The sequence below is a fragment of the Lampris incognitus genome, chromosome 2, assembly GCF_029633865.1.
Source record: "Lampris incognitus isolate fLamInc1 chromosome 2, fLamInc1.hap2, whole genome shotgun sequence".
Classification (NCBI taxonomy): domain Eukaryota; kingdom Metazoa; phylum Chordata; class Actinopteri; order Lampriformes; family Lampridae; genus Lampris; species Lampris incognitus.
Genome location: NC_079212.1, coordinates 113634488 through 113650461, shown reverse-complemented (window position 1 = coordinate 113650461; position 15974 = coordinate 113634488). Strand labels below are relative to the sequence as shown.

At 48.6% G+C, this 15974-nt stretch overlaps 1 protein-coding gene across 1 annotated transcript; it reads left to right on the top strand.

Annotated features, from left to right (window-relative positions):
- The first annotated feature begins 5808 nt into the window (after positions 1-5808).
- Positions 5809-14436, top strand: LOC130131548 (tripartite motif-containing protein 16-like). Its single transcript, XM_056301283.1, has 5 exons — positions 5809-5990; positions 12582-12681; positions 12810-13046; positions 13152-13313; positions 13837-14436. Exons 1-5 carry the CDS (start codon positions 5809-5811, stop codon positions 14434-14436), a joined length of 1281 nt encoding a protein of 426 aa, XP_056157258.1.
- The last annotated feature ends 1538 nt before the right edge of the window (positions 14437-15974 follow it).

Sequence of the window (15974 nt, the reverse complement as noted above, 5' to 3'; positions counted from 1 at the left end):
TCCACCGCCGTCTCATCGCCAGCAACGGCCGCCGCTGTCTCCACCGCCGTCTCATTGCCGGCCGGCCACTATCAACAGCCGCCATGCCGCCGCCAGCCGCCACCATGTCATCGCCAGCCGCCGCCGTCTCCACCGCCGTCTCATCGCCGGTGCCGGCCACGGCCCATCCACTATCAACAGCCGCCATGTCCCCGCCGGCCGCCACCATTACGTCACCGGTCACCGTCACCACTTCGCTTACCAACGTCACTACAACCCCAGCACCCCCTGCTAATGTGATGCTGCCATCCCCAAGCATCTTCAAGCTCCCACGGTATGCGGGCATCACAGCCCTGGAGACATACCTAGCTCAAGTGAAATCGAAGGGAATGCGCTGCAGGTATTGCTCGACCTTATGCCGTCAGACCAGCAGGATTACGAGACACTGGCCGCTGCTTTAGACCGACGCTTTGGTCAACGGGTCTCTACTGACAGCATGCGAGACCGACTGGCCTGCCGGCGCTGCCAAGAGGGCGAGACCCTGGGAACCTATGCAGCAGACGTGCACTTCTTTGCACATCGTGGCTACCCCACCTTTGATCCAGCAGCTCGTGACGAGTTAGCCCTGAGTGCCTTCATCCAGGGGCTCACCCCAGAGAGGTTGAAGGAGCACCTCCGCATCACGGCACCTACAGCCTTCAAGACTGCATTGGAAGAGGCAGAGAGGGTGGAGGCTGTGATGGCCCCACACAACCAATCAAGACCCCAAGTGCGTCAGGCTGAGGTCCACGCAGATGAAGGAGACGTCGAAAGAGGGGTCGCCTGCCAGGCTTGTCCGTCACCACGCCGAAAGCAACCAGGACGATGCCAACCACCCTTCAGACCTTGGTCGCCTCGTGATCCATGCTACCGCTGTGGAGAAGCGGGGCACAAGGCCCGTGACTGCCCTGCCCCTGCACCACGACGCCATAGCACTCCCCAGTCGGAAAACTAGAATGGGGTGGCACCGCGGGGAGACTGCTACCCAGCCAACCGACCATATCCCCCATTAAGAACTCTTCCCAGATCGGCAGAGTGGGCCACGCACACAGTCTCTATCTTTGTTGCTCCATTGGTGGACACCACTGCTGGGCCTTTGTGGACACAGGGTCCACCATCTCCATTGTGCATCTAGGGGTGCTGCCAGAGACAGAGTGGAGGCCCACCACCTGTAAAATCAGAACTGTGACTGGGGAACTAACAAGCATGCTGGGGAAGAGAGCACTGCAGGTGCGGGCAGGGAAAGTTGCAGCCACCCACGAGTTTTGGTTGGCTGAAATACAAGACCCTTGCATCATCGGGCTAGATTTGCTGACTCGCTGGGGGGCTCTGGTCGATGTGTCGAGTAATGCCATTCACCTTGGCACAGAGACCCTGGCCCTCCGGCGCCGTCCAGAGAGGAAGGTGGGACGTATCCACATCCAGCCAACTCCACCTGTCACCATGCCACCACCGCTGCCCCCACCTCCACTGCCAACTGAGGGGATGACGACACTGCCCAGCCCACCAACAATGACAATGACCCTCATTGAGGCTACCATTCCTCAGACACCCTCGCCAGACACTGTTGCCGCCATCCAGGATCTGTATCAGCGGAGCAGTGAAGGGCTGGACCCTCAGCAGAGTCAACAGCTGAAAGACCTGCTGCAACAGTTCGCTGAGATTTTCGCTGCACGCGAAGAGGAGTGCACCCAGACCAACCTGGTGCAGCACACAATTGACACTAGTACAACCCCACCCATTAGACTGCGACCCTACCGGTTAGCGCTTGCCAAGCGTGAAGCTGCAGAGCGGATGATTCTAGAGATGGCTGCGGCCGGGGTGATAGAGCCATCCAATAGCCCTTGGGCCGCCCCTGCCATCCTGGTCAAAAAGAAAGATGACACCTGGAGGTTCTGTGTGGACTTTCGTCGGCTGAACAATGCAACTCGCAAGGACTCCTACCCCTTGCCCCGCATTGACGACACTCTGGACCACATCGCAGGGTCACAGTGGTTCAGCTCACTTGACCTAAGGAGCGGTTACTGGCAGGTGGAGCTGGCACCAGAAGCCAGACCCAAGACGGCCTTCACCATCGGTCAGGGACTCTGGCAGTTTCGTGTGATGCCCTTTGCTCTCTGCAATGCCCCCGCCACGTTCGAGAGACTAGTGGAAAGGGTGCTGGCTAACATTCCCCGCAACCAGTGCGTGGTTTACCTTGATGACCTTCTGGTTCATGCCGCTGACTTCGAGCTGGCCCTAGAGAACCTCCGTCAGGTCTTCCAAGCCATTCGGAGGGCGGGCCTGCGCCTGCATCCCAAGAAATGCAACCTCCTTCAACGTGAGACCAAGTTTTTGGGCCATGTGGTGGGGGCAGAGCGCGTGGCCCCTGATCCTACTAAGGTGGAGGCGGTCGAGAAATGGCCAGTTCCGCGAAACGTCAGCGAGGTGCGCAGCTTCACGGGGCTCGTCTCCTACTACCGACGTTTTGTCCGCAACTTTGCCTCCATTGCCAGTCCCCTACACCGTCTCACCGAGAAGGGACGGGAGTTCCACTGGGATGACAACTGTGCAGCCGCCTTTGCCCGGCTCTGCACTGCCTTGATCACTGCACCCATCCTGGCCCTTCCTGATCCTAAGTGCCGCTTCATCGTGGACACAGACGCCAGTAATGTGGGGCTGGGGCCCGTCCTGTCTCAGGAAGTTGCGGGGGGAGAGAGAGTGGTGGCTTACTACAGTCGTGTCTTGAGCCGCCCTGAACGCAATTACTGCGTTACATGACGCGAGCTCCTGGCGGTGGTCGCGGCGTTCAATCATTTTCGCCCCTATCTCTATGGCCAGACCTTTCTCCTGCGGACAGATCATGCGGCCCTGATCTGGCTGCTCAGCTTTAAGGAGCCCGAAGGCCAGGTGGCTAGGTGGATTGAGGAGCTGCAGAGCTACGACTTCGAGACCCAGCACCGAGCTGGGCGCCTGCACAGCAATGCAGATGCCCTCTCCCGTCGTCCCTGCAAGGATTGTAGACATTGTGAGCGCCAAGAGGAGCGAGACAGAGCAATCCTCCAAGTGTCCACCACGCGGCAGGTTGAGCCAGAGGAGGCGTGGCTGATGGCAATGGACAAGCAGGAGTGGCAAACAGCGCAGGATAGTGATCCCACCCTGGCCAGGGTGGGACAGTGGGTCGACGCCAAGGCACGCCCCCACTGGCAAGCTGTCTCTGCCAGTGGAGACCAAGGCCTACTTTTCCCAGTGGGCCACCTTGGCCCGGCGTGATGGACTGTTGTACCAGGTCTGGCAAGCGCCGGGCCAGGGAAGAAGTGTGTGGCAGTTACTGGTGCCCAAGGACTGGCGCCAACGAGTGCTACGGGCAGCCCACGGCTCGGTGGGGGCAGGTCACTAAGGGGTGGCAAAGACGCTGAACAAACTGTGCCAACGGTTCTACTGGGCCGGATGCAGGCATGACACTGAACTTTTTGTGCACTGTTGTTATGCCTGCACTGCCAAGAAAGGACCAACCAGACGCTCCCATGCCCCTCTACAACAATATCAGGTGGGGGCCCCCATGGAATGGGTCGGTGTGGACTTTCTTGGCCCATTTCCCACCACAGACAACGGAAACCGGTACGTCCTTGTGGCCATGGACTACTTCACCAAATGGCCTGAGGCGTATGCGGTCCCAGACCAGAGCGCTGTCACTACAGCCGAGCGGCTGGTGTGTGAGATGTTCTGTTGGTTCGGTGCGCCCGAAGAAATACACAGCGATCAGGGGCGGAACTTCGAGGCACAGGTATTTGCTGAGGTGTGTCAACGCATGGGGGTGAAGAAGACCAGGACAACGCCCCTCCACCCCCAGAGCGACAGACTGGTGGAGAGGTTCAATCGAACGCTCACCACACAACTCACTATTGTCACCTCACGGCACCAGCGAGACTGGGACTGTCATCTACCCCTGGTCCTGTGGGCGTACCGGTCGGCAGTACAAGAAAGTACTGGGTGTACACCGGCCGCGCTCATGTTCGGGAGAGAACTGCGGACCCCTGTGGACTTAGCCTTTGGCACGCCCCCGGGTACTGACCTTCCCAAGATACCCGGTTTCGAGTACCTGCGGGACCTCCAACAACGTCTGGCCGAGGCACATGAGTTTGCTCGGCAGCATCAGGAACAGGCAGGTGCAAAACAAAAGCGGGCATATGACACTCGTTGTCAGGGCCGCTCCTTCACCCCAGGAGCAAAGGTGTGGGTCTTCAACCCAACGCGGAAGAGAGGAGTCTCCCCCAAGCTCGCCAGCCAGTGGGTGGGGCCCTGTGAGGTGTTGGAGCAGCTTTCGGATGTTGTGTACCGGGTGAAACTGTGTGTCCGGGGGCGGGTGGTAGTTCTGTACCAGGACCGTTTGGCACCTTACCGCCCCTTGGCTGAAGAACCTGTAGATCAGTTTAGCCCACCCGGGACGGTCCCTCCTACACCCACAGGCCCTACCAACCGGACAGACAGTGGGGAACAGGGACCCGTGCCCCCGCGGCGGCGGAGACGGCTTCCCCTTCGCTATAGGGACTTTGTTGTTGGCTGAGGACAGGCGACACGCTGGAGGGGGTACTGTAGCGAAGTTGCTACCACGTGCCAATTGTCCTGTTTTACCCATCAGGCACTGCGTGCAGATTGTCAGTTGTTATTAAATGTTTTGTAAGTGTTTTATGTGGTTTTATGTGTTTATGTGATTACTATTTGTTGTGGTGTAATTGTAGTTGTCATTCTGTTGTGTTGTGTAACCTTGTAACTGAAACCCTGAACAACTTTGTTATTCGAGTTGATGACCACCATGTATTGTGTCGCATTTCTGTAAGTTCTTGTTTTTGTGTGAGTTCAATAAAGGGGCTGCAAAGTTACCTTTGTCGTTGCTTCTACGTTCGCCACAGTATATACCGACAACGTCTTTCCGCCGTTAACCATGGCCGGTATACTGCGAATTGCTGCTCTGTATCTGTTGTTGAGAAGGTCCCTCAGGAGAACCAAACGCCGTCGTGTCATAGACCGTGAGTCTGCATCACAGTTCAGAAACAAGACCATGTCTTCTAAGATTGGTGTCAACCTGTTAAAGCTTAGAAACATCAACGCAGCAACCTGAACCCGGAGCTGTTGAGAGTGAGTACGTTCACAGTGGGGAACAGAGTCCCTTTCTGTTTTGCAGAAAGAGCATCCTGGAGAAGTCTCTTCTTTAAATCTATGCAATAATTTATTGCAAGGGTATTATCGAGGTAATACCTCCATGTGAACTTCTTTTACTTTGTTTGGAATGAGGAATTTGTTGGGGTCTGACTAAACTTTCTCTGCTAAGATCTCTGGAAAACTTCGTTTCTATAAAAGAGTCGATCTGGGAAAATAACTGATCTGAGGTCAGTATTTTTTCCTGATGTGGGGATTAATACACGTAGGATCTGACAGTAGTAGTAGTAGTAGTAGTAGAACCTACGACACATCAGTCCAGTAGTTTATGGTTTCGACCCCCCCCCCCCCCGTGGAGTCGGTTCCGGAAGCGTGCCCGCCCATGTGGCGCCAGGATGCGGAAAACCGCAGAAAATGCCGCCTTCTTCTCTGTCATGCGTCACAACTGCGCGCTCTCTTTGAACGGAAACGAAACGACACTTCGCCGCCGTCAGCAAAAACGACAGCGCGAGGCCTCGCATCCCCGTGAAGAGGGACCGTTATCTGCTGTCACGTTTACGAGGACGTCCCCCCGGAATCCGGCGGCCACTTCCTGTGGACACGTTACGCCCGTCACCCGCGGAAGAGGTCTCCAAGCAGCACCCAGGGGACATGGAGGGGTCTAGAGACGGGCCCCCCAGACAGCCCCGCCGCCCCAAGAGATCCTGGAGCCCCGTGGAGGCGTCGGGCAGCCCGGCTCGCGCCAAACGCAGCAGCACCTCGACCGCCCGTCAGCCGTGCGAACATCCGGGACACCACACTGTTCCGGTGGACGAGGCGCGCGGAGGACACGGGTACGCGCTTACAAAAAAATAGTATACCTCAAGTTTATTTTACCAAGTAAACTTCAAGCTCAAGTAATGTTCAAGTATATGTACTAGTAGTATACTTGTAAGTATACTTAAGTATAGGTTGGTTTAGTGTATCTCCGATAAGTACTTAAAAAAGTAAAGTGAAAGTATGCTCACTGATTTTTAGTTTGAAATAAGTATACTAAGAGTACGCTTGAATAATAGTGCGGTATGCTATGTCAAAAAAACAGCTCCCGTAGGATTTTTGTGCCAAAATTTATTTTTTTTCTATTTTGGCTTCTATAGGGACCAAACTAACAGAAAATGAAGGGTGCCAAATTTTCTGACCCCCACCCCCAATTCTGGGGGGCCATCTATTTTGGGACCTCCCAGAACAGTAAAATAGAAGTCCGCCTGGGACTACTCTTACTAAAATGGCTGTAGAATTGTTATGCTTCAGTTGTATAACACCAAATTTGGAGGAGATGCAGTTGAGAAGTTGTAGAACAGATCCAAATATTTGTGGCCTGCTGGTAAATGGTATTACTGATGTTATTCACACTCAAATTGTAAGTTTTGTTTAGGCGAACCTAAAAAATTGAATTTCTGCTGTAGTTTATCTGCAGTCCTTCTGTCCTGGTGGATGGTACAACTAAACTTCCACTTGAAGTACATTTTTCCAGGTGTTACCTATACATAGACACCAGAATTGTGCATCTGGGCCCTGTACTTGCGGAGCTATTACTGAATTATTTTGGGCATGTAATTTCGGGCGAAAATTCAAAAAAATTGCCTGGGGCTGAAGTGGTTTTTGATGTCCAATTTTTATAATATTATAGTTGTTTTGTAGGTTTTAAAATATTCTGAGTTGATTTATAACACTATTAAAACAGCAAGAAGAGTATTTGTCTGACTTTTGGTTCCTCACCTGGGACAACCCGGACTGACCCTTGTGCCTATCCCATTCATCATTACTCTCCTCTTTCCACTCCTGCTCTTTCTTGGCCAATATAACTTTTACAATTATTTTTCATGGGCATCCAGTGACAATTAATACTTTACTGAAGGTGTTGACTATTCTGAAAGACATTCCTGTTCTGACTCTGAAAAAATAAGGGTTGAAATGTGGCCATTGTAGCATAATCCTTGTTAATTTGGTTCATTCCAAACAGGTGAGATCATAATTAAAGCACAGCTGTGTTTGTAGCTGACTGAAAACAAAAAAAGAACAGTACTCAAGATAAAATAAAATAAAAATAGGCCAATACGAAAACAACAACAACAAAACAAACAAACACCACAATAGATTTGAAGAGTCAACAGTTTGAGAATCACATTCATGGAATTGCTGAAAGCAACTACCTGGTAAGTGATACTTTTATTTTAATTTTTTATCATTCAGGTGAAATTTAAAACAAGCCTGAAAGATTTATAAGCCAATGTTTACACATATTTTGACATATATTTACATTGTTTTCCCATTATTAGGTCTAATCTTTCAGTCTGACATGCCCTGATCCAACAATTTTGGACTACTAACAGTAAGCTAAGGTGGGCTAAATTCAAACCATGCCCGCTAGATTTAAAAGCCATCATTTGCACATATTTATATTTACATTGTTTTCCCATCATTAGGTTTCATCTGTCTGGCATGCACAGATCCGACAACCTACAACAACGAACTAGAAAGCTAAGCTAAACAGTAAGCTAAGGTGGGCTGAGAATGATCTGGTAAATGTGTCATATTTTTCTGATGAAATTTAAACCAAGCCTTCTAATTCAAATATATATTTACATTGTTTTCCCATCATTAGGTTTCATCTGTCTGGCATCCAACAAATTGGACAACTTGTGAGCTAAGGTGGGATGAGATCTGGTCAATATGGCAGAGGAATGCAACATTTGCGTGATCTGCAAAGAAGGTGCCACCCCTGGCAAGCGACTAGTTAAAAATCCAGCCATGATTGATGACCTACTGCAGGCTTGCAGGGACAGAGTTTCTTTAGGTCAAAGTGATTCTGAGGAACTTTCCGACTACTTATCTGGCCTAAATGAAGGGGAACTGAAATTGGTTCATTATCATAGTGAGTGTCGAAAATCTGTTATAAACAAGAATAAAATTGACCGTCTCAGGGCTAACCAATCCCGACCTCAGTCACCTGTCTGTTCTAGAAGAGGACCTGGGCGCCCTTCAATTACTACAGGATCTGTTAGACCTAAACGGTTGAAATCTGTCCCAAAGGAGCAAGTGTGTTTATTCTCACCTTGTGACTTTTGTTCCAAGGGTGATTCAGAGCCACTGCACCATGTTCTTTCTGATGCAATGGGTGAAACGCTTCTTGAAATAAAGCAGCAGACCCAAGATGACCAAGTAAGAATCTGTGTAGCAGACCTATTGGATGCTGGTGACGCTTCAGCTCTTGAAAAGTACTATCACAGGGATTGCTTGCGGAATGCAAAACGTACCACAACAATAAAGAAAGATCATGATAATGAATCACTCATTCGCTCTTTATGTGACCAACAGTTAATCCTCGCCATTCAAAATACTGTCACAGACGATGTTACTCTTGACATGGCTCAGGTCAATGATGCTTACTTGTTGATCCTGAAAAGATATCACATGGATGTCGATGAGACTACAAACTATCGCAAGCATCTGAAAAAGATCATTGATGAGTGACTTCCAGATGTCCAGTTTGTAAGCTCACTGCAACGAAATGAGCCGGACAAGCTTGTTAAATCAACTGTAGTTAGCAAAGCTATTGATTGCAGTATTTCCACTATGAATGATGGTCAGGTTATTGGCAACCTGAAGAAAGTTGCTAACCTACTGCGGGCAGAGATCATGCAAAAGCGCAGCTGGTCATTTGCCGGGAAATTTGATAACTTTAAGAATCCCTCTTTACTCCAATTCTTCCTAAGTCACCTCCTCTTTGGCAGTCATGTTGTCAAAGTGTTTGGAATGCGGGATGAAGAAGTAGACAAAACTGTTGATGTTGCATGCCAGTTTCTAGTCCAGAACACTCGCACTGATCGTCAGGTGAAACATCAGCCAAAGAAAGACGATGCCATTCGGCAAAATGTCCAAACACCCCTCTCAATCGGACTGCCCCTTGCTATCCACTCTAGAGTACGTGACAAAATCCTTGTCCAGAACCTCTCAGATGTCTACATTGGAAGTGACTACTTGAAGATCCTTGACTTAGAAAAAAGTGTGGAGCAGTCTGTTCTTCAACGAATGAAGGATACTGGCGGATTTTGTCTCCCTGACTTTGTGAAGAAGGGTGTGAACATCTGGTTTGCTATTGACAATATTGATCTTTTGGAAGACACAGCCACTGGGCAAGAAACCTTCCATGGCACAGTGGTTGTAATCAACCAGCAGGATGAAGATGGAGACCTGATGAACCAACCACTTGTTATAACAGAAAAACCTCTCACGGCATCACTTCTGGCATTTGATATAAACTTGCTGCAGGAGCCAATGATCAAAATTACTCCATTGAGATTTGAGTCTGTGATAGGAAACCGAAACAATCTCATTTCCCAAGACTTCACTCACACCTGGGCATTCACAAACTACCTTGCAACTGATGATAACAGGGGGGCAACCTCAACTGAACCGCAGCTGGCAAGCAAACAGACCCAGAACAGTGAAGAAGAGAGAAGCCATGCTGAATCTAATAACGACAGAAATCAAGATGACTCTATTGTGTCGATCAAAGAACAAAGGCGTAAATCAGTGAAATTGAAGAAGGAAGATGTGATGCCAACTTGGGCTGCAACTAAATCTCTACTGTTATCTCAGTCCTCTAACAGTTGCACCTCAACAAACACAGGGGTGATTGCTCCACTGTTTAAGACCTCGCCAACAGATTATGCTACCCTCTATACCGCTTTGAAGTTAACCCAGGGTATCTCTGCCACTGTCGTTGGCCCTCACAGAAAAACACTGATAACCCTAGATCTTGACCTTTATTCCCGTGCATTGAAGATTCAGCAGTCAGTTGGAAACACCAACTGGATCCTAAGAGCTGGAACTCTTCACATTGCATTTGCTGTGTTGCATGGTCTAGGTAAAACAGTTGATGGAAGTGGCCTTGACATATGTGCTCTCTGTGTGCTGTGGATGGAGCCTTGTACATCCCTACAGACAAAGCTAGTCTCATGCATGCAATTGAAGATGCCAAGACAGAGCTCCTTGAAGCTGTCCCAAAGCCTGATCCAATGCAAGAAGATCCTCCAGGTGTCCCTATCAAAGTTCTAATAGTTGATGCCATGGGTGTGCTTCAGAGCATGAAAAAGACACCAACCATGCGGAAGCTGTCAGACCTTCAGGACGCATTTAACAAACGCATCAAAACAATGATGGCTGGCTATCATGAGGGTCGAGTTGTCTTTGATCGATATATGGATGAGTCATTAAAGAAGAAAACTCGACAGAAGAGAGCGACTACTTCTGTAGAATACGAAATCCATCCAGAGATGAAGCTCACTATGTCGATCAAGGATCTCCTCTCTGCATCATCGACCAAGAAGAAGCTGACATGTGAGTTGAGCCAGGGACTGCTAGAGCATTTCTCAAAGGACAGTTCTTTCCTACTGGTTGTCATCTATGACACCTTCATCAAGGGATGTGATTTTGTGGAGGCACACACACATGAAGAGGCTGATACCCTAATACCTCATCAAGTCCTTGCCTCTGCTGCCAATGGTGCCTCACGAGACATATGTGTTTGGTCACCCGACACTGATGTCCTCTTACTGCTACTTGATTTAGTATCATGTGAATGCATTGCAACTCCAACTTCTCTGACATTTTCAACAGGCAAAGGTGCAAAGAAACGGGAAATAAATGTTTTTGAGCATGTTCAAGTTATTGGACGTCAGAAATGTCAGGGATTACTTGGCCTGCACAATTTTTCTGGTGCTGACTGGGGAGGAAAATTTGTTGGAATCTCCAAAAAGACGTGGATCAACGCATACCTGAAGCTTGATGATGATGATCCTGCCATTGACTGCTTCAAGGACCTTGGCAAGGGTTCCATTCCCCCTGAGCTTATCAATGGTGAGCTCCCATCACTGGTGAAGGCATTAGAGAATTTTGTGTGCTGTGTTTACAGCTCAAAAGGTCCAACAACCCTGCCAACACTCAGATGGGAACTATTCCGATCAAAGAACCTGGAGGATGAGATGCTACCTCCAACTCGTGCTGCATTGCTACCCCATATCCTACGTTCCTATTATGTCACAATGCGAGATAAGTCAAGCAAGACGAATTGCCCTGAGCTTCCACCAATCGAACAGAATGGATGGAGTTCAGTGAGTGGCGGATATGTTCCAGTCAGGTGTCTTGCCCTCCCTGCACCATAGGCAGTACTTGAGCTAATCAAATGTGGCTGCAAAGTAGGTTGCAAGGGACAGTGCAGCTGCTCAAAGAATCACCTGCCTTGCACTCCTCTCTGCAAATGTTATGGTGGAGACTGTGCAAACACAACAAGTGAGTACATTCCAGAAGATGACAATGCTGATGAATAGATCATCAAGTATTATTTAAATTCCTTTATCATCACCTGTATTTGTTTTGTTTTGTTGTAGATGTTTTTGGGGGAATTTAGCAGCTTTTTCTTACTCTCTATTTACCTACTGGCGCAACATAGAGTAACTTTTTTTTTCAATTGGATACTAAGTGCAACTTTTTACTGCTGCTTGTCATCATGTATATGCTGTTATAAACAACATACAGTATGCTTAACTGAAAGATAAACCTGTCTTACTGGATTACTCGACTACTGTGTATTTACATAATAGAAACATGTTTAATAAATGTCTTCCATTTTTCACATTAAATATGACAGTTATTATGTTCCCTTTCACAAAAAAAGGCAAATGTGTTGTTTTTACCTAATTTAGTACAATGGGATATCGCCGTAGGATGGACACCATCTTGGATTTGATAATAAATAAGTAAATGATGGAAATTTCACTGATTCAGTTGAATTCCTTGAGCCCAAAAACCTAAGATTAGACACCAAAATCAGCTTTCTAGCTTGAATAGAAACTGAGATATAGCCATTTTAAGCTCATGGCAGCCATATTGGATGCCATCTTGAAAATGATGCATTTCCAGGGGGTAGATTTTCCTAGATTTTTAGTATGTTCTTAAGCATGCCTATAGGTAACAGAATCAATAGAAAAAACTATGCTATCTATTTTCTTGGGATTAAGTTTTTTTTTCTTCACATATTGAACCATCTATTTTGGATAGGGGGCGCTCAGAAGGGGGTGGGGGTCTGAAAATTTGGCACCCATCATTTTCTGACAGTTTGGTCCCTATAGAAGCCAAAACAGCAAAAAAAATCAATTTTGGCACAAAAATCCTACGGGAGTACATACCATACTGCACTATAAACCACTTTGTCTTCGTAAGGGCATATGGCAAAGACCAGGCTAATTAATGCCCAGAAGGTAATGTGGTTTATAAGCTGTTGCATGTTACATCAACAACTCCTGGAAAACAATGCTGCAGAGCAAAGCACCAGAATAATCTGAATATGCTGTCTGAATATGCTCACTCCGACACACATGCAGAGAAAGCTGCCGGATAGCAGGAGGGAAACCCATCAAATACTCCAAAAAAACGCAACAAACGGAGAGGGAGAAACTGAGGAGGGATCTGAAATGGCTTCGGGTGAGAAAAGAGACGTTCTGCATTTATCCTTGTCTTCTTCTGAAACTTGGTGTTGAAACGGCACGAAGCCTGTCATGTCTGAGAGCCGGGACCTGCACTGACCCCATGGGCCTTGTGTGTTAAAACAGCAAAGGGCAAAAGATGCCACGGACCACTGTGAGAGTATCCTCGTCAATGTGATCGACTCCCTCCAGAGAGGCTACTGCAAAGTGAAGGAGATCATTGAAGCCCGGGAGCCGGAGGCCGCGGCCCAGATTCAGCACTCCCTGCAGAGCCCGGAGCTTCAGATGGGGGAGACGAGGAAGAGAGACGTCGAGCCCCACCACCTGGCAAACAGACACTTGGGTGATGCTTGTGTCATGCAGGTGCCCTATACTTAAACCACTGTCCGTCATATGGGTGGATCTTAATCTGTGTTGATGGAGGGAGGGTCTCTCACTTGCTATCGTCTGGTTTCTCCTTCCCCACAGAACCACCCCTCTCGTGCGCCGCTCAGTGAATCTGAACGTGCTCCAGCAGTTTCAGAGGAGCCGTTCACTCAGCTCTTAGAACCAATAGAGGAGGCCGTTGAAAGTTTGGGAGGCGACTGGAGGACCTCTGTGATGAGGAAATCCCCACAATCTGCCAAACTGGTATGAACGTGTGTTTTGAAGAGGTCTAAACTTGTTACCTGGCCAAAAAGACCGAGGCAATTATTTGTATTTGCATAAACTCACACGTGATAGGGACATGTTTGTAATGCCTGTGTTACCTCACCATCATCACAAGATTGTCTCTTGCAGAGTAAATAATGGTGCTGTATTGTGTATGTACGTGGCCTGAGAGTGAGGCTGTGATGGGGTGGAATGTTCTGCATGTGGGTTGTGCGGCAGTGCGGATGACGTCATTCTGTTCTGAACTGGTCAAATGCAGTGGAAGACGACGAGCTTTTTCAACCATCGTGTGGACCTATGCAATCCGTCAGTGGTGATGGATACCAACTCACATGTCCTGGTCCCTCCGCGGGTACCAGCAGACAAACTGGGCCGAGCGCCGATCCTAAAACAAGAGCGGGGTTTCTGAAGTGTGAGTAATCTTTCTCCACACATGCCTGAACGCACATTACTTTGATGAGTAGGAGCTTTGCCCTTTTCAAATGCAAGTTTCCTGTCACAGTTCACGCCAACCGAGCTTCACACTGTCCTTGGATCTTTTGTCCGCCTCTCAGATGCATATGAACTTACCCTGGACCAGAACACGGCCCACAAGTGCCTGGATGTGTCTAATGGAGACAAAGAAGTGCAAAGGAGTCCTCCGAAAGAGTGCAGACAGGTTTTGCCCACCCCCGCCCGATTTTCCCTCCGTGTACAGGTGCTCTGCAGGGAGGCGCTGCCGGCGGGCCGCTGCTACTACGAGGTGGAGGTGGATGGAGACCAGGCTGAGATTGGCCTGACATACAAAGGAATACACAGAAAATCCCTCACGTCGTCATCGGCCTTTGGAGGTAACGACAAGTCCTGGAGTCTGGATTGTTCCAATGGCTATTCGGTGAGCCACAGAGACAAGGTCGTCCAGCTGACAGCAGCCCGCCGCCATAGAAGAATTGGGGTATTTCTGAAATCCAGAGAGGGTACTCTGTCATTTTATGAGGTCTCGGAGGTCGTTGAGCTCCTCTACACGGTGGAAACCACGTTCGAGGAGCCTCTGTATGCAGGATTCAGGCTGGGAGAGAATTGCCGTATCAGGCTATGTGATCAGAGACGGGAGGAACCATAACAGCCGGGAGGCTGGTGGATAGCAGATTTACCTCTCTGGAGGTCCTGTATCGCTTGTTATTATGAACACAGCCATAACTGAACTTTACTGTATGTTAAATTCCTTGCATATAGTACATGGTTTTTGTTGGCGTGGTGTCAGCCAGCGTTCTCTACAAGTTAACAGACCACCGACTGATACCACTGACATTCACGTCCTAACTAGAGAAGGCCGCATAAATCACTTCATTCATTGTTTTTCTTCAACATGTCCACGTCAGATGTCGACTGTGTAGGAAGTTGTGTGCAGTGGGAACAGGATGATGTTTCATGGTGGACTTGAGCGCTGACTTCTGCCCGACACGGGTTCCTCTGCCCGGTTTGGATGAAAGGAATTTAGAAACACGAGAGGTTGTTAACTCTTTATTGAGACTGTTGGTGATATCCACGATTCACACCGTGACAGTGAGTCTGGCTGGATGCAGCGACAGACACTGCTAAGGGAACGTCATACAGGAGTCTCTGGTGCAGACGGGTGAAGTACGGCCCTGCACGCTTTGTCAGCATGACGGACTCTACATACTGACGCACACACTCATATACACACACACACACATATGAACACAATCCAGCATTTTTACAGAAGAGTGACAGCATCCCTTTGGCTACCATGGGCAGTTCTTCTTCTTCCTTTTTTTCCTTTAGCATCTCCTCTATAGCTACCGTAGCGGCAGTCCTGCATCTTACATAATCTAATATTGCTTTAACACAGACTGTACAAAAGCCGGGACAAAGTTTCAGCTAACTTCTAGGAAGACAACAATGATGCAAACCCCCCCCCCAAAAAAACCAAGTTCCTGTTTCAAGTGAAAAGTGTGTCCATACTCACATCCAGTTTCACTTTCAGTTGAATTTACAGTTTGCTAACACATCGATATACTTTGCATTAATAAATCAAATATTGGTAGGAGACTCTAGCTTATCATGACTATTTACACGCTGTAAAGACAAAAGGCCTGGTTGCCCTACAGAGAGGAGGGACTGCCTGGGTCCAGAGGACAGACTCAAACAGGACGGGAACAAAACAAACCCCAGCAGTGAACACAAAGACAGAGAGAGAACCACGAGAGCCACCGTGTCTGCACGTCTGTTGGACTTTCCACCACCACAACACAAGGCTGCCTGGACAACACACACAGCCCACCATTACCTTCCCCTCCCCACTGCATCTTCCCAGCTACACGCTTTACAAAACAGACCGGTCTACAGTTCAAAATACGCACCACAACATGAGGAACATATATATCAGTCACCTTCAAAACATACATCTGCAGTATTCATCCACTCACTGCACACCGACGAACACAGCAAACGTACCATAGTATAAATATAGGCTGTTTAATCCCTCACACCATGGCTTTGAATTATCGTGATAAAGAATTAAATAAAGGTATCTTCCTCAAGATCAGGGAGGATAAAGTGTGATCAGTCTCAGCTAACCTGAACAACCTGTCATCATCGGTGAGTGTGATGAAGAGAACCAGGGAGCTTCTGCCCCCC